Source organism: Mustela erminea, chromosome 12 (assembly GCF_009829155.1).
Source record: "Mustela erminea isolate mMusErm1 chromosome 12, mMusErm1.Pri, whole genome shotgun sequence".
In the NCBI taxonomy this organism is placed as follows: domain Eukaryota; kingdom Metazoa; phylum Chordata; class Mammalia; order Carnivora; family Mustelidae; genus Mustela; species Mustela erminea.
Window position 1 is genome coordinate 38,156,845 of NC_045625.1, and position 25,449 is coordinate 38,182,293.

A 25,449-nucleotide genomic window follows, 5' to 3' on the forward strand; every position below is an offset into this window, starting at 1 on the left:
CAAAAGCTCTTTGGGGCCCTCAATAGCTTTTGAGTTTAAAGAAATTTGAGAAGCAAAATGTTTGAGAACCGCTGTTCCCAGGAGTCCTGACTCCTTTTAATAGAAAATTATATTTAAGTCACAATCTGGGAGCTAGAGATGTTCGTAGTTACTGGATTGGCCATTGTTTGTAGGCCATTTCAATGGGCAGAGCTAAGATAAAATGATAAATATATTTAAAGATAAAATACATCAGGAGTTTTTCAATTACTGAGTTACTCAGTAATTGAAATTACTAAGTAATTACTCAGTTACTGAGTCTTTCAATTCAAGTTCAGGATTTTAGAGTTAACTCTGAACTCATACAGTTTACATTTGTATCTCCTTTCCCCCATTGCAAAAATTCCAGCATAAATGTTTATTTTCAGTGTCAGATGAATAATACCACTACCGACAATATAATTACCTAAAACAGTTTAAGATTGTTTTGACAGTTCCTTTGTCATTCTATATAGATGTACAATAATTTGATGTATTAAATTTACTTGAAATGGTATGTTTGGCGGGGTGTTGGTTATGCCGCCTAGCAGATCAGTTAGATTCATGTGTTCTTACTTTTGATTTTTAGAGGAAATTTTGTAAATTTAATTTTGCTTTATAATAATATGTTTAGCTGGTTCTAGAGTAAATTCTGTTACATAGAATATATCCAGACACCTGGCTTCTTTCCCTGTTTCCCTATCCTATTCCCTTTCTCCCCCAATTGGTAACATTTTAAATCAAAGCAATAGTTTTCTTTCTTTTATTTTTAAAATCTAAGCAAACATGTATATATATGTCAATTAATACCACTCTTCTCTTTTTGGATAAAAGGTAGATACTATATGCACTTCTCTCCACTTAGTTTTACACTTAACAATATATCCTAGAGATCATTCCATAGTTGTAATACAGAGCACTGCACCATAATTTATTCAGCCAGGCCACTTTTGAGGATTTGGGGGCTAATTTCCAGTGTTTTATTGTAAATGGTTCTGCAGTGAATATTCACGCACATTCTTTTCACATTTTTAACATTTTATCTTTTGGATAGAGTCCTCGATGCGGGATTGCTGGGTCAAAGCATGAATGTGTCCAATTCTGTGAGATATTTAGCTACTCGTTTAGCCTCCGCAGTACAGATGAAGGAACAGAGACTGCCCGAGGTCACTGCATCAGTCACTGATACCGCCGGGTTTTAAACCGGGAAGTAAACGTTCCCCACGCTCTCTAGGTCATGGCTTCGAAGCAGAGTACCGAGGTGGGAGAGGGAGGTGAATAATTTGTATTTGGACATCACTGTCTTGGGATCACGTATCCTTTCCTCCCAGGTCCCAGTACACCACTCGGGCCCTCAGACCTCTCCTCTTTTGTTCTTTCCGTCACTTTGCCCTCTTCTCCCTCTACTAAAACGCGCCCCCCACCTAGCCCTGGCTCGTCGGGGCGGAGGAAGAACGCGCAAACCCAGCGGCTCCGCAGAAATCGCGGGCGGTGCGGAGGCAGGACCGGAATGACGTCATAACCGCGCGCCGCTCCCAGGCGTCCTCGCAAGGTCGCCTCGGAAGCGGAGAGCGCTGCTAAGTGACAAGACCCTGGTCAGGGGCGCTCCGTGGCCTGCCTTGGTACCAGTGGCGACATGTCGGGGTACACGCCGGACGAGAAACTGCGGCTGCAGCAGCTCCAACAGCTGAGAAGGCGATGGCTAAAAGACCAGGAGCTGAGCTCCCGGGAGCCGGTGCTGCCCTCGCAGCGGATGCCGCCTATGGAGAGATTCTGGAATACGTTGTTTCGGGAACAAACCTCCTGGAAGAACGTGGTGAGTGATGGGCTTCCTTCCCTCTGATGCACACACCGCGTCGCGACCTCCGGCCTGCTGCTGGACGCCTGCTCATTGTAGCCGCACCAAGGACTGACATCCCTAGGCCCGCAAGTCCCGGTAGTTCCTTGGGGGAGAAGCGGATTCAACGGAGATTTACATTTAGCATGGACGCTCTCTTGTCCCAACAGAGCCCTGGAGTTCAGGAGCAAGTATGGCTTTGGGAGAGTCATTCCCTTTTGCTGTCAGATATGATGAAAAGGGGGCCAGTCTTTGCTTAGGTTTTACAGACTGACAGAAGGATTCACTTGAGTGAAAATTCTGTGATTTTAGTGTTTAAGGACACCTGTCTGCTTTTCAAGGTTGGGGTTAGAGGGAATGACAGTACACCCAACTACCAGAAGACAGGGGGAGCCCCTAATTGGTCGTGCAGCCCCATGTGATCACCATGAAAGATAGGGTCTTAATTGGTATGCTTAATGAGTTATATTCAAGAGCCACCTTTCTGAACTACCACTATGTTCTTTTAACACAGTTTAATTTAAAAGTGCCGTTTCTGGATTTTGCACTGAAGAAAACCACTCATTTCAGAGCTATCTTGATTTTCAGGGTTTCTGGACATTTTCTTGAGGTCTTTAAATTACATCAATTTTAATGAACACTGTATCTCAGAATTGTTTTCAATAAGTATGACATTGGCTAATGATACTATGAAGTAACACACACGTACTTTCTGTCCTGCATTTTGCTGAGGGTTTGACATGTGTTACTTTAATTCTTTACTTCTGTAAGGTAGAACTACTCCTAATCCTTATTTTAATGAGACCTACAAAAACTGAGTGAGTTATCCGTGGTCACAGAGCTAGGAATTGAAGGAGTTCCCACTGAGATCCAAGATCTACTTTCTTACTGTAATGCCAAGTCTTGTGCAAATTTTTCTGAGCAAGTGTTCTTAGACACTTATTTAGGGTGGTAAACCCTAAAGAGGGTTTCAGCCCTCTTCTCACCTTTTGTATCCTTGACATTACTTGTTTTTAGCAGCTGCTGGTTGAAAGTTGACCCAGCCATCAGCCAGTGATGTAAGGAAGTAAATAAATATTTTAGTCTGTTTTTCCTTACTTTGAGTTAGTTTTTCTTCCATAATCATATGTACTATAACACCTGTTATAGTACATATCATATGTACTAAACACCAGTTTATCCCTGGAAAGATAGATGTGTTTCAGTCAAATTGGCTGCCACGGAAAAAGTTCCGTTTTCAGTTTTATTTTGCCTTTCTCTTTTAAAATTGTGTGCCTGAAAGCATCTCAAACTGACCTTGGTACACCCCTATCCCAGTATGTAAAACATTCTTTTTCAAGCTTTGGTGTGCTCAAGGTCATCTGCCTTACACCTAGAATGGTGCAAGTGACATTGATTGTGGGTATCCGAAATTGATAAATTAGGGGGTTGACTATACCTGAAAAATTCTGTAGGTTTGATTACTCTAAGTTGATTAAAATTATTCTTTCATTACTTATGTTATGTTTATCTTTAGTAAACCTATAATAAGGATGTTTTTAGAAGTCTTTACAATATTTATATCTATCTTTGAAAACCTTACTGTAGTTTTGCTAAATGTTACTTGTCTTAAGCCTTGTTTACTGTGAAGTCTGTAGGTATCCCCTAGCAGGTCCTATGTTTAATGAAAATATTTGAATGGGTGAGGTTAGTTACAGACTATAAGGAAGTATGTAGCATGTAGATATTTTAAAATAATCATGACAGTATTATACCACGGATGCTTTTTTTCTGCCACAGACATTAAAAAATGGGATATTTGTTTATGTATGTTTCTTTTCCCTCCAGATTTATAAGGCGTACCGACACAGTGTCTTTGCTTTTACTCATGTACTTATACCTGCCTGGATTATTCATTATTATATTAAATATCATGTGAATGTAAGTATGTTTAAAGTATGTATTTTTCAGAATTTACTTTTAATATTGTACAGAATTATTTCCTATGCTGGCATAATTTATGCTGCTTTACTTAGTGGAAATAATCTTCCTCTTATAACTGGGTTTGAACTGCTTTAAATAAAGTAGTTAAGTAAAAGGTTTAATGAAACTTAAGTAAGTATGGTTTTTCAAAAAATTAATCTTTATATTAGTTGATTACAACTTGAAATGCATTTTCTCATAAAAACAATGTTTAAATAATCAGAATGAAGCTGACCCAATAATACTAACATAAACTTGGGGTTCTAAATAAGAAGGGAGCAAAGATATAAGATAAATTCAAATTAGACAAAGGTCTTTGTCATCATCCCATTTCCCTTTCCTTCATTATGTCTGATTTTTTACCATTTTCTTTCTTTAGAATCCAGGATGTCCAAAAGCTTGAACTTTGTGATGGAAAGATCTCGCATGGGGTGATTGAGCTGAGGCAGTTGCCATATTTTAAAGCCAAGGGATAGTCTGGTATAGGCGTTGGATTCAAGGCAATATGTGGAAGGAGTGTGTTTCAGGGAACGGTATAGAAGGGAGAGCAGTGGTGGCTGCCTGGCATGGAATGTCATGACCCAAACAGATTGAAGAGGGCATTCTGGTACCCAGTGAGGATATTAGGTCTCAGGGAGAGGGGGAACTTGGGGTGAGGTTGGGGTTGGTGAATAAACCTGTTTGGAGAGCAGCAATGGTAGTAACCTGGGGTAGGATATTGTAACCTGAGGAAGGGGAGGAGAACATCTTCAAGAAGGGTGGTTTGGGGCAGTGGTGAAGGTGGCAGTCTACATTACAGAAGATATCAGGACCTGAATGAGGTGAGGTTATTTATACTGGTGTGGGATGGTAGTGACAGGAGATTGGTTACATATAGGAAGATTGATCAAATAAGTACATGTATTGATGATAACAGACCGAGAATTCTCATTGTCAGAAAAGGGAATTCCATATGGACTGGAGAACCCTGTGATACTGGAATGGAATTGGAATTTGGTATGAACATATGGTTTTTTATATGTACTGATATAGAATTCTTTATAGGTGTAAATGTGGATAGTCTAGGTCTGACCACTGACAGGCCTGGGAGCAGTGCCACTGTATGGTAATTAGCATATCTAGCAGCCTGGTCTTATCCAATTCTCCACTGAAAGGATCCAGAACTCCTTTTAAAATTCTGATTGCTGACATCATTCTTGTTCTTCACTAAGCAGATTATGTTCCTTCATCAGTATATTATATACAGAGTGCCTAGTATGTCATCTTCCTTTATTGCTCTGGAAAGAATAGGCAAGATAAAATTCCTGGAGTTTGTAGAAAGTTGGAAGATGGGTATGATGTGGGTAAGAGTATGGAGGAGAAAAGTTATTCCAGCTAGGAGGAAAGATAAGGAGTCAGTAATGTGCATATCATATCTACCCAAGACTGAGGAAGTGACTAGAATAGCATGTCTGTTGGCTCAATGGGCTAGGACCATTTAATGGAAGGTCTTGAAGGCTAGGCAGAGAAGGTTGATGCTTATCTGGTAGACAATGGGATCCATTTTTCAGTAGGTGAGTGAGTTGATGAAAGTACTATATTTAGGAAAACGTTAAAAAATTCATATAATAAGGGTAATTGGAGGGAGGAAAGTACTGACATCAGGTAAATCAGCTACAGGCTATTGTACTGTAGTAGATGTTAGTTGATGAGAATCTTGTTAGGGTGAAGATGGCAGAAATGGAAAGGAAAATTGAAGCCAGAAGACATTATTTAAGGAAGTCATAGCTCAAGTTGGGGATGAAACCAAAAGTACTTATGACTCTAAAATTTCTAGCCTTGGAAGTTATAAATAGGGTTTTGCAATGGGGTAAATTTGTGTAGAAGCATGTGTTGTTAATATGTTTTGGGGATGTCCAAGTGGACATGGCCTGTCTTATGTGTTAAAAACATGAAATTAGTGGAGGCTAGTAGGAATTAGAATTGTAGTTCAGTGTTTTCACTTCATAAACCAGCAGAAAATTTTCCCAAAACCGTTAAAAGAGGCTAACAATTTATATGTCTAAGGGTTAGAATATAGTGTGTTTCTCTTATTGATGGGCTTAAACAAAATTTTATATTTATATCCACCTGCAAGTCCACAGGCCATTTCATATCATCATGTCTGTTATTTTTTACTCTCTTAACATGCAAGACTCTAGAGAAAAATATGTTTCTACTTTCTGTCTGCAAGTATTTTTTAACATCCAAGACTGGTTTTTACGTGCAGAAGAACTGTTCACAGTTACCTGGAATATAAATTAAAATTCATTTTGTTAGTTTCAAATTTAGAAATCTCCTTTTTTTCCTAATTCTTTATATTCAGTTTTAAAATTCTTTTAAACTACTTAAACATCTAGTAAAATATGAACGATCTCCTTTGTTCTTATTGTCTTTGGGTTATTTCAGGTTGAACTCTCCTAAAACAATTCCACTTACAAACATAATCATATTCTTTTATGTTTTAAGCTGCATTTATACATTTTATATTTACATGTTAACTTTTATTTTTAAGTATTTATAGGGCAAATTAATGACCCTAAGAAGCAAAATCTTAACCTTATAGTCACAAACCTAAATCAATTATGCTTTGTAACCAGAACCCTAAAACTAATCTCTTAGAACCTCTCATAGCCAGATTACCTTAAACATTACAAATGCTCTAAATAACAGAATATATGGATTATACCTGTGTTTTAAGAACTTAACTAAATTTGACATTTATTTATTTATTCTGTAGTTTTAATCTTTGTTATATCTGTATTTAACTGAATTTTTCTAGGCAGATTCAGTAAGCTGCAGTTACTGGTTTGACAATTCAGGACTTTAATATACTTGCTTATCTGAGGGAGTCATACTTCCAGATGATTTTTTGCTAAGCCACAGATGGATGTAATTAAAGGCTTTGTGTCAGTAGAGGTCCCAAGGCCTCTTCCTTACCTTGTTTTTTCTCTGGATTCGGGTAGGTCTGCATCCTCTTTTTTTTTTTTTTAAGATTTTATTTATTTGTCAGAGAGAGAGAGAGAGCATGCGCAAGTGAGCGCGTGCACAAGCAGGCAGAGTGGCGGGCAGAGGCAGAGAGAGAAGCAGGCTCCCTGCCAAGTAAGGAGCCTGATGCGGGACTCAATCCCAGGACCCTGGGATCATGACCTGCACGGTGCCACTGCTTAGTGCCACTAAGGCAGTAGCTTAACCTACTGAGCCACCCAGGCATTCCGGTCTGCATCCTCATTACTATTGTAGCCAGTTTGCTTCAGCTAACACCTTTCCTGACTAATTAAATTTTGTGTTCTCTCTAAGGACATTTCAGTGTCTTCTTGTTACTGGCCCCAGTACTTAAGAGACAGTTTAATGTATTTACATTGTATTCTGACTTTATCTCCTGCTTTTGGCTCCAGTTTGAGTCTTACATTATGCCAGTCATATTTTTTTTTTTTAAGATTTTATTTGTTTATTTGACAGAGAGAGAGATCACAAATAGGCAGAGAGACAGACAGGGAGAGAGATGAGGAGAAGCAGGCTCCCTGCTGAGCAGAGAGCCCAATGCGGGACTCAATCCCAGGCCCCTGGGATCATGACCTGAGCCGAAGGCAGAGGCTTAACCCACTGAGCCACCCAGGCGCCCCTATGCCAGTCATATTTTAATAAAATTTTATTCATGTGGTATCTTGTGCATATGTATGTGCTTAATAAATACATTTATGTAACAAACATTTTTAGCACCTCTTGTGTGCAAAGCACTGTTCTAACACAGGGATATAGAAGTAAGCAAAGCAGATTGAGTCTCTGCCCTCATGAAGTGTGTATTTTAGTCTTGGAGACTGGTAATAAATAAAGAGGCATATAATGATGTTACAGGAAATGATAATCTATGGAAGGAAAACGAACAGGGTAAAAGACTAGGTCTCTCTGGGGAAGTGCTGTTTGAAGAGACACATAAATAAAATGATGATACAGATCAAGAAGATACTTAGAAGAGCATTTCAGGTAGAGGAGTCATTACATATGAGGCATAAGCAGGCCCAACTGATTAGACTAATAGTAAAGGAACACTGTGGCTACAATACAGAGAGAGAAAGAGAGAGATCAGAGAGGTGGCCAAGGGCTGAATTGTATAGGGCTTTAGAGATCACAGCAAGGACTTTGGCCTTTGCTTTACGAGTTGTGAAACTGAGCAGAGGAGTGATCCAGCTGGGGTGGCTCAGTTGGTTGAGCAAGTGCCTTCAGCTCAGGACATGATCGTGGAGTCTGGGGATGGAGTCCTGCATCCAGCTCCCTGCTCAGTGATGCGGTGAGGGGGGCGGGGCAGAGTCTGCTCCTCACTCTGACCTTCCCCCTCTCGTGCTTGTTCTCTCTTTCTCTCAAATAAATAAATAAAACCTTAAAAAAAAAAAAAGTCACTTCTGCTGTTGTGGATAATAGAGTAAGAAGGCATGGGTGGGTGGCAGACACTAATACAGGTAAAACAAAAATGCCAGAGGCTTGAACAAGGGTAGTAGTACTAGGTGGTGAGAAAGTTGGATTCATGATAAAATCTCAAGACAGAACCAAAGGGATCTGCTGAGAAATCAAGGTTTTTGGTCTTTGTTTAACTAGGAGAAAAAAGTGCCATTTGCTACAATAGGGAACCATCTGGGGCTGAGGGGATGTTATAAGTTGGACCTGATTAAGTTTGAGATGAGTAGTAAAGAGAGCCAAGTAAAGATCTTGAGTGAACAGTTAAATGTATGAGTTGAATTTGGTGAAAGTTTGGAGCTTAAGTTAAAAACTTGGGATATGTTGTATTTTATTTTAGAAGAAACTCTCAAACCATAATTAATAGAGCATTACTTTTATTGCAGACAAAACCATATGGTGTTGTTGAAAGGAAGCCCAGGATATTCCCAGTAAGTCTTAATATGTCTGATTTTTCTTTTATTAGTTTTCTCTCTCCTTTATGTCCCTAAGTGATCATTGAAGTGCTCCTTTCTTCTCATTGTCATTTTAAGTACCTGATTTGTATATTCTTATTAAAAAAAAAAAAAAAGAAATACTGTGAGGCAGCAGCTATAGTTGAAAATGGGAGGTGAGCATATTTCTTTTGAAGCCGGCTGTAAAACTTGATGACCTTTGTAGTCCTGAAGTGAATTGAAGATACCAAGTTTTTCACTGGTTCCCCTGTTTTCATGTAGGGTTAAGGACTTAGGGCACTAGCCTGAGCAGACACTTGAGCATAGTAACAGCGACTGAATTCCTCTGCTATTAATTCCAAACTGTCATTTCTTATGGCAGTTTGACCTTAACCAGTCCATCTGTGAATTCAAAATCTGTTAATGTGTACTTTAAGTTTTGTGATGTAACTATGTAGGCTATTATCCTAATTTAAAATTGGGTCTTTAAAGCATTAAAGGATTACTTAGTTATCAGTTGGTATTTTTACTGGTTTTGCAAGGTTATTATTTAAGCATAGCAAAATGCAGATTATGTTCTTGTTCTTTTTCTAGTCTTAGATAATGAACTACCATCAATCTCTAAGTTCTATAATTTTAAAAAACAGAACTCTGTTGGTTCTTGCGTCAATTAAATGACATCGTCACAGTAATCCATACTTGTCTGCAACAGAAGGGAACTTAAGGGTGAACCACCAAAATTAACTAACCCTTTGGTTGAAACTTAGCTTTAAGAAACAGGATATTTCTTCTGTATTTTGTGTATAATAACGGTGTGTGTGTGTCAGGGTTTGGGTAGTCCCAAAATAAGAAATTATCTTAACTGGTTTCACTAGTTGGGTAATTTATTTAATCTTCCATTGACATATTTATTTATCACTTTTTTTTTTTTTTTTTTTTTTTTTTTTGCCATTGCTGTTCAAAGGGAAAGAAGGGTGAGGCTCTTTAGAGGACCACAATGATTCTATGGCATTTTGCCTAGTTCTGGGTTTTTTTTTTGTTTGTTTGTTTCATTTTGTTTTTTGCCACTATGGTTCTGTTTCTATGCCATTGACCCTTTAAGAAACTTCCCCTGTGTGGACCTGAAGAATGCTCATTTGTATACTTACTAGAATAGGATAGATAGTAACAAACCCCAGACCTCAGCGGCTTAACAAAACAAAGGTCTGTTTCTTAGTTGACATCATAGACTGATATGCATCAGGTGTTTTCCACAGTCTTATAGTTACACCATCTGGAATATGAGGCTTCTAAAGATCATGTTAAGGGAAAGAGAGGGATGGACATCTCAGAAGGATTTTAAGGTCTAAGCTTGGAACTAGCTTACATCACTTCTCTTCAGATCCTGTTGGCCAGAACTCATTGTCATTGTCCCACGTATCTATATGCTTTATTATATTTCCCAGTCTACCATGCCTGGAGTCTGTGCCACAGTCCATCCTTCTAATTACCAAATAGCTCTTTGCTTTCTTCTCCCCACACATATAACATCGTTCCTTCCCTAGGGAGAAATTCCAGAGTCCCATACCTTCACTGCAACCAGCCCCAAATGTAGGACCTCCAGATACTGTACAGTTTGTACAGGTTTAGATGTGACTTTCCGTGGGATCTTAGCATCAGTGAACTAAGGCCAGTTAACAGTATGCCTTGTCTCCCGCACACCACCCCCAAACACACCTATTGCTCAGTGGTGGAATTCAGTTATTAGTTCTTGGCAATTCTTAAATCCCAGTGCTCAAATATAAAGATTCCTAACCCCCGCATACAGTATGTTATTTGAATGGGCACTGATTTTGTTTTCTGGAATGCCTTTGTTCCTTGTTCTTCCTGGCCCCTGGGTCCGTCATGGGATTTTTATTTTTTTTTCTTTTCCATTTTCAACCTAGACCACGTTTTAAAATGGGTACTAGGAAGCATGCCCTTTTTAGGGTTGTATAGCATTTAAAATTTGCCTCCTCCTCATAGGGTGAGTGCCAGAGCTTGTTTTAAGCTCAAACATTCACAGGCTTTTGTTGCCTATATGTTTGGTTTCTTTGACCATCTAGTTTCCGCAACAGTTGGTAGTTATGGAAAGAAAAATACTTGATGGGAGTCTGTTTGCTTCTAGTCAGTCCCATATGCATCTGTTTTGTGTAGTTACCATGTTCTCTCATTACTTTGTGCTCAACTGCCTCTGTAACTACATGGAAGACATTTGAAAAACTGGTTCAAGATCGGTCTGATCTTTGCCATGGGACAGAGTCCCTCTGTTTTAGTTTTATTGGGCTTCTGTGTCTGAGGATCTTTTCATTGTTAACTCAGTATTTAGAGAACCAGAAGCAACCTGATTTTCAATATTGCAAGGTCCTGAATTTCTTTATTCTTTCCATTTTTATTTCTCCTTTTAAATCAGCATCTTCTGCCTGAACTTATTTTTCTTAAAGTACATTCCCAAGGCAGCAAGTCAAAGATAACTGTAACTTTTTTCAGCTACTTCTCCTAGAACCTCAATGCATTAGACACTCTGCTTCCAAGACACAGCTGCCCCATCTTTTAGCCTCCAGTGCCAGTGTCCTTGTCTCCACTGTTAAGCCAGTGCCATTGGTTCTATTTTTATTACAGCAGCATTAGTACCACTTCAGAGTACTAATTGCTCTGTTAGAGTAATGCAAATTGAGTAACAAATTACCCCCCAAATGTATAATGGCTTAAACATAATAAAAGTTTATTTCTTCATCAGATAACAGTCCTGAACACTACCAGGGTCAGGAATGTCAAGTGTAGGGATGGGGATAATTCTGCTCTACCCAGTCATTCATGGACTGTTAGGCTTACAAAATCTGCTCTCTTAAACAAAAAGCTGAAACTAAAGCTAAGTAATTTGCCTAAAATAATACACCTTCTTAGTGAAGGTTCTAGGATTCTCCCCTCTTATTTCTGGCTCCAAAGTCCATGCCCTTTCTACAGCACACACTGTATCTACGTTTGAAAAGATAACCTGAATCAGCTACCCAAAGTTTGTATTCTGTCCCTCACATCAGAGCCAAGTGGTAAACATGATTGCCTAACACATTCAGTTGCTAGGAATACATTACCTCCTTATATTGGAATGAAGATGTCTCCCTGTAACTTCTTTTTAGGGCTTTTCTTATTTCTTGGGGCCATGCAAAATAAACATTATCTCTTTATCACTTTATAAAGACCATTTTCATGCCCTTTCTGGACATTTTGTTTGAATGAAACTTCCCCCTTATACTTCCTTTATGTAAACCTTAAGATTCTGAATATTGCTCATCTTTAGACAGCTTCTACTTTGTCTAAGTCCCTTTCAAAATGTCAATGCCAGAACTGAACTAGATTTTCCATGTGAGATCTGATCAAGTGGAACTATCATCTTTGCAGACAAAGATTTTTCTACTAATGCATCTTTGTTTTTTTAGGGTGATACAATTCTGGAGACTGGAGAAGTAATTCCGCCAATGAAAGAATTTCCTGATCAACATCATTGAAGATTACTTTAAAATTTCAAAGGCATATAAAGCCAAGTTTGTTGCTGTATAAGTGTATTTACTGAAAATATTTTCTGGAAAAGTAACTTTAATAAAGTTTACTCTGAGATACGTGTTGTCCGTTTCTTCACAAATATCGTACAATTTGCAACTCTTTGAATTATTTAACAGTAAGTAAAAATTGGATAAGCTTTAAAAGATGAGTGATCACCTTTTCTTGGCCATTCTCAACTTGAAAAACAGGATAGAAAAGTAGTCACATGATAGATTTTTTTTTTCTTATGCAGTACTTAATCTGATCTTGTGTTAAGGTATGTAACAGAACGAAATGTTGCAATAAAGAATTATAAAAGAACAGCAATTCCACACACTGTTTTAGAGAAGACTGAGGCATTTTAAGAGGTTACTTAGGAACTCGAGGTTGAAAAGCACGTCATTCCATCTATGAATCTGTACTCACAAGCGGTCTGATCTAGCTTGATTTGTTTTATATAAGAATGTGGAAGACAAACCTTGGAAAAATTAGATCAGTGGTTACTATAAAGGACTATGCAAAAAATTAATTTGGAAGTTTTGCATAATGAATTTTACTTTAAATCGAGACACATGCCAGACAAACATCAGGTAAAGAACTGTGTGCACAAAATTAAATCCAGAGGAATTACAAATTTTCATTCATCCCCGAGATTTTGTCTGGGTATTCCTTGCTGAGCTGTCGTCGTGCGGCTACTGTTGATGCATAGATGACATATCCCCAGGAGAGCAATACGATCGCGAGGAGCAACTAAAAAAATGCAAGAAGGGGAATACAAGCAAAAAAAAATTACTGTAAACGATACTCCCCCCCCCCCTTGCCCCAACAGGTTGCCATGTACGTTGCTAAGGTGGGAATTACAGTTAAAGACTCGAATAAAAGGGGTTCTGGAGGCGAGTACACCCAGCCGCCCTTACGTAAGAAGCGGAAGAGCGTGTCGTCCAGGAAGAGGCGGAGTCGAGGTGAGAGAGTGAAAGCCTTAACACAGGAATGGATTTTGGAGTTTCTGGGCGCTGAAGAAATAGGGGGCCTTCCGCCTGCGGGCCTACGGAGTCGACCCCGTGGAGCCTCGCCAGACCAGGGACCTACCACCGAATAAATCCAGTCCAGGGTGCGGCGACTCACTGGCTTCATGGTAAGGAGGCGGCGGCTGCCCGCGGGAACGGAGGGAAACTGCAGGCCCTAGAGTAACCTCCGGGGCGGCGGCTGCCGAGCGGCGGCGGCCATCTTTCAGCCGGGCACAAGCGCCCGCCCCTCGCCTCCGGGCGCGTTTCCCATCCGCGGGGCCGGCCTCTTCCGCCCGGAGCTGGGGTGGGCTCACGTGACATGGGGGCCTAGTTCGTGGTGGAGGGAGGGGATGAAATAAAGGAGAAAACACGTTAAAAATGGCCTTTTTTGCTACTTACTTGGGCGTGCATTGTCGTCCGGTCTTCTTTCATTTGGAGTGCAGTATTCATGAAAGATAATGGACCGTCGTGTGCATTTAAAAATTTATTTGAAAAAAATCTTCATTTTAGATATTACACGGGCTTCTGACGCTGGAGGGATTAACGTTTCCTCCCGCACTTGTTTCCACATAATACAGAGAGAGGTTCGTATATTCATCATTGACCTAAGAGGAACACCCACTTTTATATCACAGCGACGAATCGTTGCGGGGGGCCGTGTTAATTGAGCCATTCTTCCAAAAACAAAAGTCGTTGAGAACGCATTGGCTTGTGGATATAAGTGGTACTTCTAAGACGAAGTAACATAGCACGAATTACTTGGCATAATGTACCTGCCAATCAACAAGTGTGTTTTGAGCGTTTATGATGTGCTTAGAACGGTAGCGCGTATCAGATACTAAGCCAGAGACGGCATTTTGGACGCGGGCGGTTTATAGCTAGTTTAGCTCAAGAATGTTTGGGACGCTCACATCTGAGGCCTGTGGGTAGAATGGGGCCGTGGGCCACTTTAGGCTCAGACTTGGCTCTGTACATCTCGGATATCACCGAAAGAAGTTTTTAATCCAGATTCAGGGGAATGGGGAAGGGGAAAAGTATTCTTTGAGAGAAAAATGTCGTCTGTCTTGGGAAGATTTTAAGGCCCTGTTCTCTTAGGTCATCCCTGTTTATCCCTAGACTGGAGTAGATTTCTTTATGAAGACTGCATAGGACACTGGTTGGGCTCTGGCTTTGGATTCCATCCGAATCCCCGTGTTATGATCCAGATGTGCAACTGGAGGCGGTCACTTCACCTTCAAGTAACTCAGTTTCTTTATACGCTAGAGATCATTTTAGTAGCTTCTCGCGGAGTTCGGTGAGGTTTAAATGAGACCAAGCTAGTTACCGTGTTTTCCGGGTAAGTTAGGAGCGAACATTAAGTATTGCGCCTGTACCCCCAGAAACTAATGGTAACAAGAATGATGGTGATGGTAGTGATTTGTGCCCGGGAAGGTCCTGTCGTTCTTATTCCTGGAACGGAAGGGACCGGTGGGGGAAGGGCCCGTGCTTGGCCGAGCGCTCTAGGCCCCGCCCTCTGAGCCGGCGCCCTTCTACTGCGCAGGCGTTACGCACGCGGGTGTTGTGTTTTGACGCGCGGGGGGCTGCGGAGTGGGTCTCGCTTTCTCCTGCCGTCCCCCAAGCTGCCTTTGGTGATGAGCTCCTTACGTCACAGGGTTCGCAGCAGCCGCCGGGGTCTCCGCTGTCTCGCGAGGAGGGTGAAGCGCCCCCGCCTGCTCCCGCTCCTGAGGGCCGGCGGAGAAGTCGCCGGGTACGCCTTCGCGGATCCTGCCGTCACCGACCCAGCTTTCTGGGCCGCCGGGAGCTTGGCACGAGCGCCCCAGCCGGGACTGCGTCGGTATCCGAGGTGAGTGAGATCCCGAACAATGGGGAGCGGGGGTCGGGAGGGCTGGGCGAGCCGTAGCTCCCGGCCTGGAGCGAGGCCCAAAGACCTGGGAGCTGCGGTCTGGGCCTGAGGGGCCGTCCGGGCCTCGGCGGGGCGGGGCGGGGCTGCGCTCCCAGCGGGCGGGCTGGCGGCTCCCGTGGCGCACCTGTGGATTTGTGCGGGTGGGCGGGGGAGAGTTATGTTTCCTAGAACCTTTCCCGTGGGGCGCGAGCGTAGCGGTGTACTGGAAAGAGCTTGGTCTCTTTGGGGTGGGGGGAACCCCAGAAAACAAAACGTTCGCGTCTCATTCGTGGCATCGCCTCTCTCAGAGGTGTGGCAGAGGTTACTTGAGGGGTCATAATCTGCCTGCCAGTAAAACGGGAGTAACAGTGTTTTAGTTCGTTGTGATTATGTAATGCACGGGGGCCTTATCTGCGATCTTGGCCGCTGGCCGTTCTCAACCCAGGGAAGCCACTATCACCGTGACTCTTCGAGTAGTCTGTGCTGTGTTACACATTGTGGGCTAGGCTCGCTTGCCTGTGGTTTCTCCATCCATCCGGTTAGTGCAGCTTTCCTCGTGGGGTGCTGATTCCTAGACTGGCCAGGGGGCAGTGCTGAGATGGAGCAAACAGTGTTTTAAGGGCAGGAGTGAACAGAATTTTTGGTAGGTAATTTTCAGTATTATTTAAAATAAATTAAGAGTTACCCAAGATTTAAGTTAATGGTGAAGGTTGGGTTTTGTTTTGTTTTTACTCAATGAAACTCAAAGCTGTAGTCAGCCAAAAACAATCAGGCTTAGCTGAAATGTGTGGCTTTAGTGCAGCATGGTTCCCAAGCAGTTATTTTTATGGTTGAAATTGGAATCAACATTTATAGGATCTCGTTAATAGATCCTGTAAGATCCGTATGACCCTTTGGAACTGGTGATTAAATTGCAGTTGAGGGAGGTACAGTAATTTCAGAAAGGTTGTAAGAGTTAGAAGCCAGATATTTTTAATACTTGGGACTTACTCTAGTTCATCTGCTTGTAAACCCTTTTTAGCCCCTTGGATATTTTATATACAGTAATTATATTAAGAAAAAAGGATGATTTGTTATAGGCTGTCATCTTTCTGGGTCTTTATAATCAGTTGTAAGTGATGAAAAAGACTAATGTTAACTTTATTTTCACATAACATAGGGAAACACTATTAAATTTTCACTGCATGGTAATCACTATGCTAAGGGTTTACATAGAATATATGCCTTCACACAACTACCTTTTCACGTGGGTACTAGTATTTAACCCATTTTAGAATTGAGAAAATTCAAGGTTTTGAGAAATTAAATAACTTCCTCCAGATCACATTAAGTGGTTTTGATTTTCAACCCTGGCTCTGCGTTAGAATTAATGTCATTCCCCTGTATATAATCAGCACAGTCTTTAAATGTCCAGTCTATAATGTCCAGCCTCTTGATTCTTTACCCCCTCTCATCCATTTCCCTAGGTAAGTATGATTGTAAATTACCTAGAATTCCCCCAGAATGTGACAGGAAGGATTTTTATCTCTTACAGCCGGTAGATGTGAAAATTTGGGGAAGGTTTGACTTAATCATTGTATCCTAAAACTTTATTTAGAATTTGGGAGATGGTTAAGGATATGGGATCAGAAGAATTGATTTCATCTTTATGTCTATGGGGAAATTAACTTGAAGTCCCAATTCCTAGAGTGTTAGAGAAACCTTTATTGCAGGCTTCTAGAACCTGAGCACTAAATTCGCCATCAGGTCCACCTTTACTACCCAAACCCAGAATTTATAAACCTGCAGATTTTAATCCGACTCTTAGCCATTGCTATTTTATGACTTGATTTGTATTTTTAAAAAGAGGTTTGTTGAGATATAATTTATATTCCATCCATAAAATTCACCTGTTTAAAGTCTATAATCCAGCGGGTTCTGGTATATTTAAAGAGTTGTGCAACTGTAATTGAACATTTTTATCATTCCGGAAATAAACTTTGTAATCCCTCTCCGTCCTCCAGCAACCACCAGTCTATTTCCATCTATAGATTTGCCTGTTCTGGACATTTCATATGAATGGCATCATACATGTCTTTCATGACTTTTTTTTTTAATTTAACAGAGATCACAAGTAGGCAGAGAGAGAGGAGGAAGCAGGCTCCCTGCTGAGCAGAAAGTGATGCGGGGTTTGATCTCAGGACCCTGGGATTATGACCTGAGCCAAAGGCAGAGGCTTTAACCCACTGAGCCACCCCGGCACCCCTGATTTTCTTTGTCTTCATTTAGCCTAATGAAAAGTTTCATCCTTATTGTAACATGTATCAGTGTTTCATCCTTTTTATTTCCCATTTTCATTCCATTGAATCCACATTTTATTTATCTTTCCATCAGTTGATAGGATTGTTTCTGCTTTTGAACTATTAGGACAAATACAGCTATGAACATTCCCAGGCAAGTTTTTGTGTGGACATGTTTTAATTTCTTTTGGAAATTAAATTAAGGTGTTGAGTCCTTGAGTCATACGGTAATTCTGCTTCATTTGTATCTCAGCAAATATTTGAGGAAATTTTTTTTAAAGTAATGTCTGTACGCAGTATGGGGCTTGAACTCATGACCCTGAAATCAAGAGTCACATACTCTACTGACTGAGCCAGCGGATGCTCCATTAGCAAATGTTTTAATTTTAGCATGAGTGATGCTTTTGAAGGAGTAAATCTCTTTCTTTGACTATGTATGTCCATTGCCATTGTTTGATGTTTCTGATGAATGGTGTTCTTTATAGCTACAGATATTGCTGTGAGAAATACAATACAAATCTAGTTTATTCTTTTTATTTGTTATGGACATTACTGATCATTCTTTAGCTTTATGCTGTGCTGCCAAAGTGGTTGACAGACTTATAAAACTAGGAAAGGGAAGACTAATATTCTTTTTTTTTCTTTTATTAAGATTTTGTTTGAGAGAGGGAGAGAGAGTACATGCATGAGCAGGGGGAGAGGGAGAGGGACTCTGAAGTGAGGCTAAATCCCAAGAGCCTGGGATTATGACCTGAGCCGAAGACAGATGCTTAACTGATTTAGCCACTCAAGTGTCCATAAGATTGCTTTTTTTTTTTTTTTTTTAAATTCTGCTTAGGTGAGATTTTATCTGAACTTCAAGTTTACTACCTACTAATTTCCTTTAATAAAATGCACTCAGTTTTTATGTGAACTGCAAGTGTTCAGTAAGCACTAAAATTCTAATTTCCAAGATACAAATTAAGATACAATTATTAACTTATATTCACTAGTTTTTTTTTTTTTTAAGTATTACATAGAGGTGCAAACTGAAATCTAGATCTCATCAGATGGCTCCAGTTTATAGAGTTAGTTTTAGGGGAAACTTGGTCTTCAATCCAGGTTCTTTGATAACCTATTCAGTTCCTTCTCCACTCTTCATTCCTTCCCCTAATATTCTGTGATCCTAAAAATTTTTATTTTTAGGCTTTTTTTTTTTCCTTCAGAGGAAGAGTAAAAGTGTTAGAAGTAGGGGCAAATGCTGAGAAATTTATGTAATATTAAGGTTTAAGTATATTAACAATTAGTATTATATATAGTTCGGTATATTAGCAAGAAGTTTATCATTATATGGTGTTCAAGAATAATAGTGATTTCTGTATTTCTAGTCTAAAAAATGGAAAACTAGAAGTACTTGGATCCCTGAAAGCATTCGTTCAGCATTAATTGATTTTTGATTAAGTTATATCTCTGGGAAAGTTAAGAGGCCCTAGATGAGCTCTTAAGTTTAATATGAAAACCATGATGAAATAGTTACATTTTACAGTCATGAATTTTTGTTGTGGATTTTGTTTTTGTTAAGAGTTCGGTATGGCCATAGTTTAGAAAGTTAAAAATCTGTTGTTTGACTCACCTGGTAGCAGTTGACCATTGATGAAACTTCCTGTGATAGAGGAGATGGGAAAAGATGAATAATAGGCCCAGAAAACATAAAGGAAGAAGCAAGTATTTAATATATACTCAATGATTAGTATAGAATGCAGCTAAAAAGTGATTTTACAAGGTAAGAAGGCCAAAAATGTGTTGCACACCAAATTTCAGCTCTGGCAAATTGATTTTGAAAGTTATGGGTCAACATAAACTAATAAATTTAAAGCAAACAAAACTAATTGTTAACATTTTAGTGATCCATGTGGGAAAAAATGAGGGAAGGGCACTGGAAGCATGATTTCAAGAAACTTTGTGGCTGACTTTGGATTAAAAGGCTAAGCTAAGCAAGGTTTTTTAGGGATGCTGTAAGGAATCAGGAATGGAATGTGGTAGTGTAACAGTAGTATAGTAATAGCAGCAACTAACATGTACACAGTAGTTGCTGGAAGTCAGGAACTATCTTTTAATGCTTTTACAGTTATTATTTCATTTAATCTTCACTAAAAGATATTTTTTGTGTGTGTGAAAGAATCTTCCATTAAAAACTACAGAATTGGTTTAAACAGGTGAACTTTTTGGTATGCAAATTATCTCACTGCAGTTATTTTTAAAGGTGCGTATATAATGCTTTCCACAGATAAGTAGTGATAGAGTGTATATTGTTCAGGGCATATGTATAAAAGATCTAAAACCATACATAGAAATAACACCCACTGAGGACTGGGGTGTTGTGGGTTTTTGTTTTCTAGAGAGGAATAAGAGAAAGGAAGATAAGGGGCATTTTAAAAAGTGGGGAATAGCCATGAGAAAATGTTAAGTTGTTAAATCTTAGTGGTGGATACTTGGGTACTTGGTGGATTTTCTATCCTCAGTTATTTTCAGTTAAATGTTTCTCAGTTTAATCTTCTTTCAAAAGAACAGAATGATAGAGAATAGTTGAGAACTTACTATATACCAGGCCCCTTTTTTTATCTTCATAAACCCTGTGGTGCAGGTTCTATTATTGCTGATCTCCGTAGTCACACTGCTGGTGTAGAACCAGGATTCAAAGCCATGAAGTATCTGACTTTAGGGTTTGTATTTTAAGTACTATATTACTATGCTATCCTGCTCCTTCATATTACAAGGATAATGAGCTACTCAACTGTTTCACCAAAGTATATTTCACAGTCATTATTTGCCTTTTTTTTTTTTTCAGATTTAGTCTTGTCTTTTTTTTAATCCGGTTACTGATGTATTTTTTTCCCTTTTACAGATAATGGCATCAGCTGCTAAGGAATTTAAAATGGACAACTTTTCACCTAAAGCTGGTACTAGCAAATTGCAACAGACAGTACCAGCTGATGCATCTCCTGATTCTAAGTGTCCTATATGTTTGGATAGGTTTGATAATGTGTCTTACTTAGATCGCTGTTTACATAAGTTCTGTTTTCGCTGTGTACAGGAGTGGTCAAAAAACAAAGCTGAATGTCCACTGTGTAAACAGCCCTTTGATTCTATTTTCCATTCTGTGAGGGCAGAAGATGACTTCAAGGAGTATGTCCTAAGGCCTTCATACAATGGTTCTTTTGCAACCCCTGATGTTCCAAGATTTCGCTATCGTACAACTATGACAAGGGATCGAAGTGCTTCTGTTTATTCACCTAATAATGCCATGAATAGAAGAACAACAACTCCACCAGATAGTGGAGTACTATTTGAAGGGTTAGGCATTTCAACAAGACCTAGAAATGGTGAAGTTCCTCAACTTATGAGACAGATTGCAATTAGGAGGCCAAATGCAGATGAAAGATCTTTGCGGAAAATTCAGGAACAGGATATTATTAATTTTAGACGAACTCTCTACCGTGCTGGTGCCCGTGTTAGAAATATTGAAGATGGTGGTCGCTGCAGGGATATTTCTGCTGAATTTTTCCGTAGAAATCCAGCTTGCCTTCACAGATTAGTTCCCTGGTTAAAACGTGAACTTACGGTTCTTTTTGGAGCTCATGGATCTTTAGTGAATATTGTCCAGCACATCATCATGAGTAATGTCACTCGCTATGACTTGGAGAGTCGGGAATTTGTGTCTGACTTAAGACCGTTCCTGCTTAATCGGACTGAGCATTTTATACATGAATTTATCAGTTTTGCTCGATCTCCTTTTAACATGGCAGCTTTTGACCAGCATGCTAATTATGATTGCCCTGCTCCTTCATATGAAGAAGGTAGCCATTCTGATTCTTCAGTCATAACAATATCTCCTGATGAAGCTGAGACTCAGGAGTTGGATATCAATGTAACCACTGTCAGTCAGGCACCGTGGGATGATGAAACTCCAGGACCATCTTACTCAAGCTCAGAGCAGGTGCATGCTGCCATGTCTTCCCTTTTAAATACTTCTGATAGTTCAGATGAAGAACTTGTAACAGGAAGAGCCACATCTCAGATACAAGGAGTACAAACTAATGAAGACCTAAATAATGACAGTGATTCTTCTTCAGATAATTGTGTCATTGTTGGGTTTGTTAAACCACTAGCTGAGAGGACCCCAGAACTTGTCGAACTATCCTCTGATTCTGAGGAGTTGGGGTCTTACGAAAAAATGGAGACTGTGAAGACACAAGAACAGTCTTACAGTTCTGGTGATAGTGATGTTAGTAGATGTTCATCTCCACGCTCTGTCCTTGGAAAGGATGAGCAAATAAATAAAGATCATTGTGGTTCTGGTAAAAGAATCAAGTCAAAGAAGGAAGAGAAACACTCTACATCCTTGTCATCTCCCAGAGACCTGAGCTCATCTGTCAGAGGAGACAGAGTATATTCCCCATATAACCGTAGACACAGGAGGAGGGGAAGATCAAGAAGTTCAGATTCACGTTCCCAGAGCAGAAGTGGGCATGACCAGAAAAATCGCAGAAAGCATCATGGGAAGAAAAGGATGAAAAGCAAAAGATCCAGAAGCAGGGAAAGTAGCAGACCTAGAGGTAGAAGAGACAAAAAGAGATCAAGAACTAGAGATAGCAGTTGGTCACGAAGAAGCCAAACTCTCTCTCTCAGTAGTGAGAGCACAAGCAGATCAAGATCTCGTAGCAGTGATCATGGTAAAAGAAGATCACGGAGCAGAAATAGAGATCGTTATTATTTAAGAAATAATTATGGAAGTAGATACAAGTGGGAGTATACTTACTATAGTAGAAACAAGGACAGGGATGGCTATGAATCATCTTACAGGAGGAGGACTCTGTCCAGAGCTCATTATTCCAGACAATCTTCAAGTCCAGAATTTAGAATTCAGTCCTTTTCTGAAAGGACAAATGCTAGGAAAAAAAATAATCACAGTGAAAGGAAGTATTACTACTATGAAAGGCATAGATCAAGGAGCCTATCCAGTAATAGATCAAAGACTGCATCTACAGGGCCTGACTGGGTAAGAAATGAAAAGCCTGGAGGGAAACGAAAATACAAGACACGGCATTTGGAGGGTACTAACGAAGTGGCTCAACCTTCTCGTGAATTTGCTTCTAAAGTAAAGGAAAGTCATTACCAAAAATCCTCATCAAAATTTGATGGCAGCCACAAAAATGAGAGTGACAGCTTTTCAGACAGCCGGTCATCAGACAGAGAGACAAAACATAAGAGGAAAAAAAGGAGGACCCGGAGCCTAAGTGTAGAGATAGTTTATGAAGGGAAAGCTACTGATTCAACTAGACATCATAAAAAGAAAAAGAAGAAGCACAAGAAGAAGCATAAGAAACATCACGGGGACAATCCTTCACGTTCGCCAGTTGTAATTACCATTGACAGTGATAGTGATAAGGATTCTGAAGTAAAGGACGATACAGAATGTGACAATGGTGGTCCTCAGGACTGTCTACAAAATGAGTTTCTGCCTCCTCCCTTGGAACCATTTGAAGCTAAAGATGTAGTTACAATAGAAGATGAATTTGGCATCCTGGACAAGGAGTGTAATATTACCATGCTTAATAGCAACTTGAATAATGCCAACAAAACTGTGGATAATATTCCACACCAGCCAGCTTCAGTTGAACAAACTCTTGATGTAAGAGAAGAGAGTACTTTTGCCTCTGATTTGGAGAGTCAGCCCAGTAACGTGTCTATTCAAACTGAGCCATCAAGGCAGTTGCCATCTCCACGGACATCATTAATGTCAGTGTCACTTGGTAGAGACCATGATATGTCTTAAAACTCTGCCAAAGCATCTCATTGAGAATTCTGATGGTATTAAAAAACAAAAAAAGGAACAGTGTCATCTACTGCAGTCTATTTAAAGATGACTTTTGGTGAAAACTCTTTTCCCCCTTAAAAATATTTTAAGTAATTTTTTTTGTGTGTGTGTGTTAAAAATTTGTAAAAATCATTATTTGTTCAAAAAGTATGTATGTCCCACCCTCAGAGATATGCACTTTTAAGTGAGGAAAATGATATTGCTAGCGGTTTATTTAAAACTTGGGGTCCTTTTTAAATAAAAAAAAATATAAATTTTAGAAGTTATTTCATAAAGCCATATGGTATTGACCTATTTTTAAAGTAGTCAATGAGTATTTTTGAATTTTTTTTTTTTTCTTTGAGAGTTATTCTGGAAATGTGTTATAAGCTAGGAGAATCCCTTTGGACAGTCTTTATTTTTCTTCTTAAAAATTTGTATGATTCAAAACCATTTCTTCAGGTTAAATTGAGGCATTTTAATCTGCACAGTTTATCTTGACATCTGCCAAAAGCAAAATTTAAATATTTCCTTTATATACTTGTTCATCTGGACTGCCAGTGAAAGAAATGTGTATTCAACAAAATAAAAAATAAAATAGTAATACTTTAAAACATGAATCCAGAAATTTTCCTATGCAGTATTACCTTTAAAAAAAAAACTGTTTTAGAGGAGCTAAAATCTTTAAAATAGTTAAGAATATACTTGTCGTAAATACTAAATTTTAGGTGATCTGCGTTTAACTGCACAGCTTTAATTATTTTAGTTCTTTAATCTGATTATAAGGTATATCTGTTTTCAACAAAATGCAGCTATGTAGCTTTTAACTTACTAAAAACAGCTTGCCAGACATCTTTTACATTGGTAATTCTTGTACACAAAGTGGTTATGTTTATGTTTTATTCTGTTTTAGAGATGACAAAGTGCTCTCCATCTAACTTAAAGTAAAATTGCCAGGGAAGAACAGAACTTGGATTAAGTCTAATTCAGCCTTCAGATTGCCTTGCTACCATATTCATTCATTGTTAAACAGAAGTTGGGATGCCTGCAGTGTGACAGGATCTAGACTGTGTTTTTAGGATTTCAGTGATAGAACAAAGCATATCTGCTCCTTGCCTCATGGGACATATGTAAACATTATAAACCATAAATTATCTGAAGAGAAAGTATAATTTCATATAAGCATTCAGTGGGGACCTAAACTCATGTGGACGTGATGGCTGAATTGAGATTCAGAAAACAGGTAGATGTTAGCTAGGAGTGGAGGTGCTCTTAGCAAAGGAAGAAATGTCCAAAGATCCAAAAGCAGAAGGGTAGCCTAGCATATTCAAGAACTAAAAGAAGGCAGGTTGGGGCGCCTGGGTGGCTCATTGGGTTAAGCCTCTGCCTTCAGCTCAGGTCATGATCTCAGGGTTCTGGGATAGAGCCCTGCATTGGGCTCTCTGCTCAGCAGGGAGCCTGTTTCTCCCTCTCTCTCTGCCTACTTGTGATCACTGTCTGTCAAATAAATAAATAAAATCTTAAAAGAAAAAAAAAATAAAAGAAGGCAAAGTTAATCAAAGGATAAAGTGTGTGGGACCAAGCTTTGTAGATCATGTTTGTATTTGTCCTAATGGCAGTAGGAAATTGTTTTAAAGTGACCATCTAAATTGATGTTGGCAATTTTTAGTAAGCTCAGACACTGAGAAATTATGGGAAGGCTATAGGGTAGTTGATCAAGGAATATACTTTGAAATTATGACATGATTTATAGTTTTTTCTTAAGTTTTAAAAACAGTGCTATTTTCTGATTTTACATGATACTTCTAGTAAAACATTTTAGTGAAAACCTATCTTAATGTTTTCTGTCGAACACATGAAACTTATCTTAATACAGGGACCATCACATCATCCTCTTTACGGTGTTCAGGCCATAAATTTCCCAGTCTTCAATTTTCCTCCTTCAGCCCTCTCATTCAATCCCCAGATCCTGATCACTAAATATTTCTAGTGTGTAAGTACCATCCAATCCAGGCAGCCATGATCTCTCACCTGTGCTCTGATAATGGGTCTCCCTGCATCCACACCTCTCCATTTTGCTCTACACCTACCCATTTGCCTCCAGCCATTCTCGATGTAGCATGCAAAAGATACATATTTTTTAAAATTGTTTTTTTTTTT

The 25,449-nt window shown here is 39.5% G+C and overlaps 3 protein-coding genes across 4 annotated transcripts; 2 read left to right on the plus strand and 1 right to left on the minus strand.

Moving 5' to 3' along the window:
* The first annotated feature begins 1,526 nt into the window (after positions 1–1,526).
* On the plus strand, positions 1,527–12,362 carry NDUFB6 (NADH:ubiquinone oxidoreductase subunit B6). Its single transcript, XM_032308898.1, has 4 exons — positions 1,527–1,834; positions 3,683–3,775; positions 8,677–8,721; positions 12,183–12,362. Exons 1-4 carry the CDS (start codon positions 1,655–1,657, stop codon positions 12,249–12,251), a joined length of 387 nt encoding a protein of 128 aa, XP_032164789.1. The 5' UTR covers positions 1,527–1,654; the 3' UTR covers positions 12,252–12,362.
* A 450-nt stretch (positions 12,363–12,812) lies between these two features.
* Positions 12,813–13,554, minus strand: SMIM27 (small integral membrane protein 27). Its single transcript, XM_032308899.1, has 2 exons — positions 13,375–13,554; positions 12,813–13,035 (listed from the first exon to the last, which is right to left on the minus strand). The coding sequence occupies exons 1-2, from the start codon at positions 13,417–13,419 to the stop codon at positions 12,913–12,915; spliced, it is 168 nt and encodes a 55-aa protein (XP_032164790.1). The 5' UTR covers positions 13,420–13,554; the 3' UTR covers positions 12,813–12,912.
* On the plus strand, positions 13,219–23,903 carry TOPORS (TOP1 binding arginine/serine rich protein). 2 transcript variants are annotated; one of them, XM_032308892.1, is made up of 4 exons: positions 13,219–13,420; positions 14,409–14,530; positions 14,944–15,135; positions 20,338–23,903. In XM_032308892.1, the coding sequence occupies exons 2-4, from the start codon at positions 14,489–14,491 to the stop codon at positions 23,266–23,268; spliced, it is 3,165 nt and encodes a 1,054-aa protein (XP_032164783.1). In that variant the 5' UTR covers positions 13,219–13,420; positions 14,409–14,488; the 3' UTR covers positions 23,269–23,903. The 2 variants fall into 2 exon arrangements, with proteins under 2 accessions (XP_032164783.1, XP_032164784.1); XM_032308893.1 differs by lacking the exon at positions 14,409–14,530.
* The last annotated feature ends 1,546 nt before the right edge of the window (positions 23,904–25,449 follow it).

What these genes read in the sequence shown, in the direction of transcription:
- TOPORS (XM_032308892.1), top strand. Translation starts at nt 14,489, where the DNA reads ATGATCCAGATGTGCAACTGGAGGCGGTCACTTCACCTTCAA. An exon ending in GGCGGTCACTTCACCTTCAA is followed by an intron (nt 14,531 to 14,943) that starts GTAACTCAGTTT and finishes CTTACGTCACAG; the next exon opens with GGTTCGCAGCAGCCGCCGGG. An exon ending in GGACTGCGTCGGTATCCGAG is followed by an intron (nt 15,136 to 20,337) that starts GTGAGTGAGATC and finishes TCCCTTTTACAG; the next exon opens with ATAATGGCATCAGCTGCTAA.
- NDUFB6 (XM_032308898.1), top strand. Translation starts at nt 1,655, where the DNA reads ATGTCGGGGTACACGCCGGACGAGAAACTGCGGCTGCAGCAGCTCCAA. An exon ending in AAACCTCCTGGAAGAACGTG is followed by an intron (nt 1,835 to 3,682) that starts GTGAGTGATGGG and finishes TTTTCCCTCCAG; the next exon opens with ATTTATAAGGCGTACCGACA. An exon ending in ATATTAAATATCATGTGAAT is followed by an intron (nt 3,776 to 8,676) that starts GTAAGTATGTTT and finishes CTTTTATTGCAG; the next exon opens with ACAAAACCATATGGTGTTGT.
- SMIM27 (XM_032308899.1), bottom strand. Translation starts at nt 13,419, where the DNA reads ATGAAGCCAGTGAGTCGCCGCACCCTGGACTGGATTTATTCGGTG. An exon ending in TGGACTGGATTTATTCGGTG is followed by an intron (nt 13,036 to 13,374) that starts GTAGGTCCCTGG and finishes GCATTTTTTTAG; the next exon opens with TTGCTCCTCGCGATCGTATT.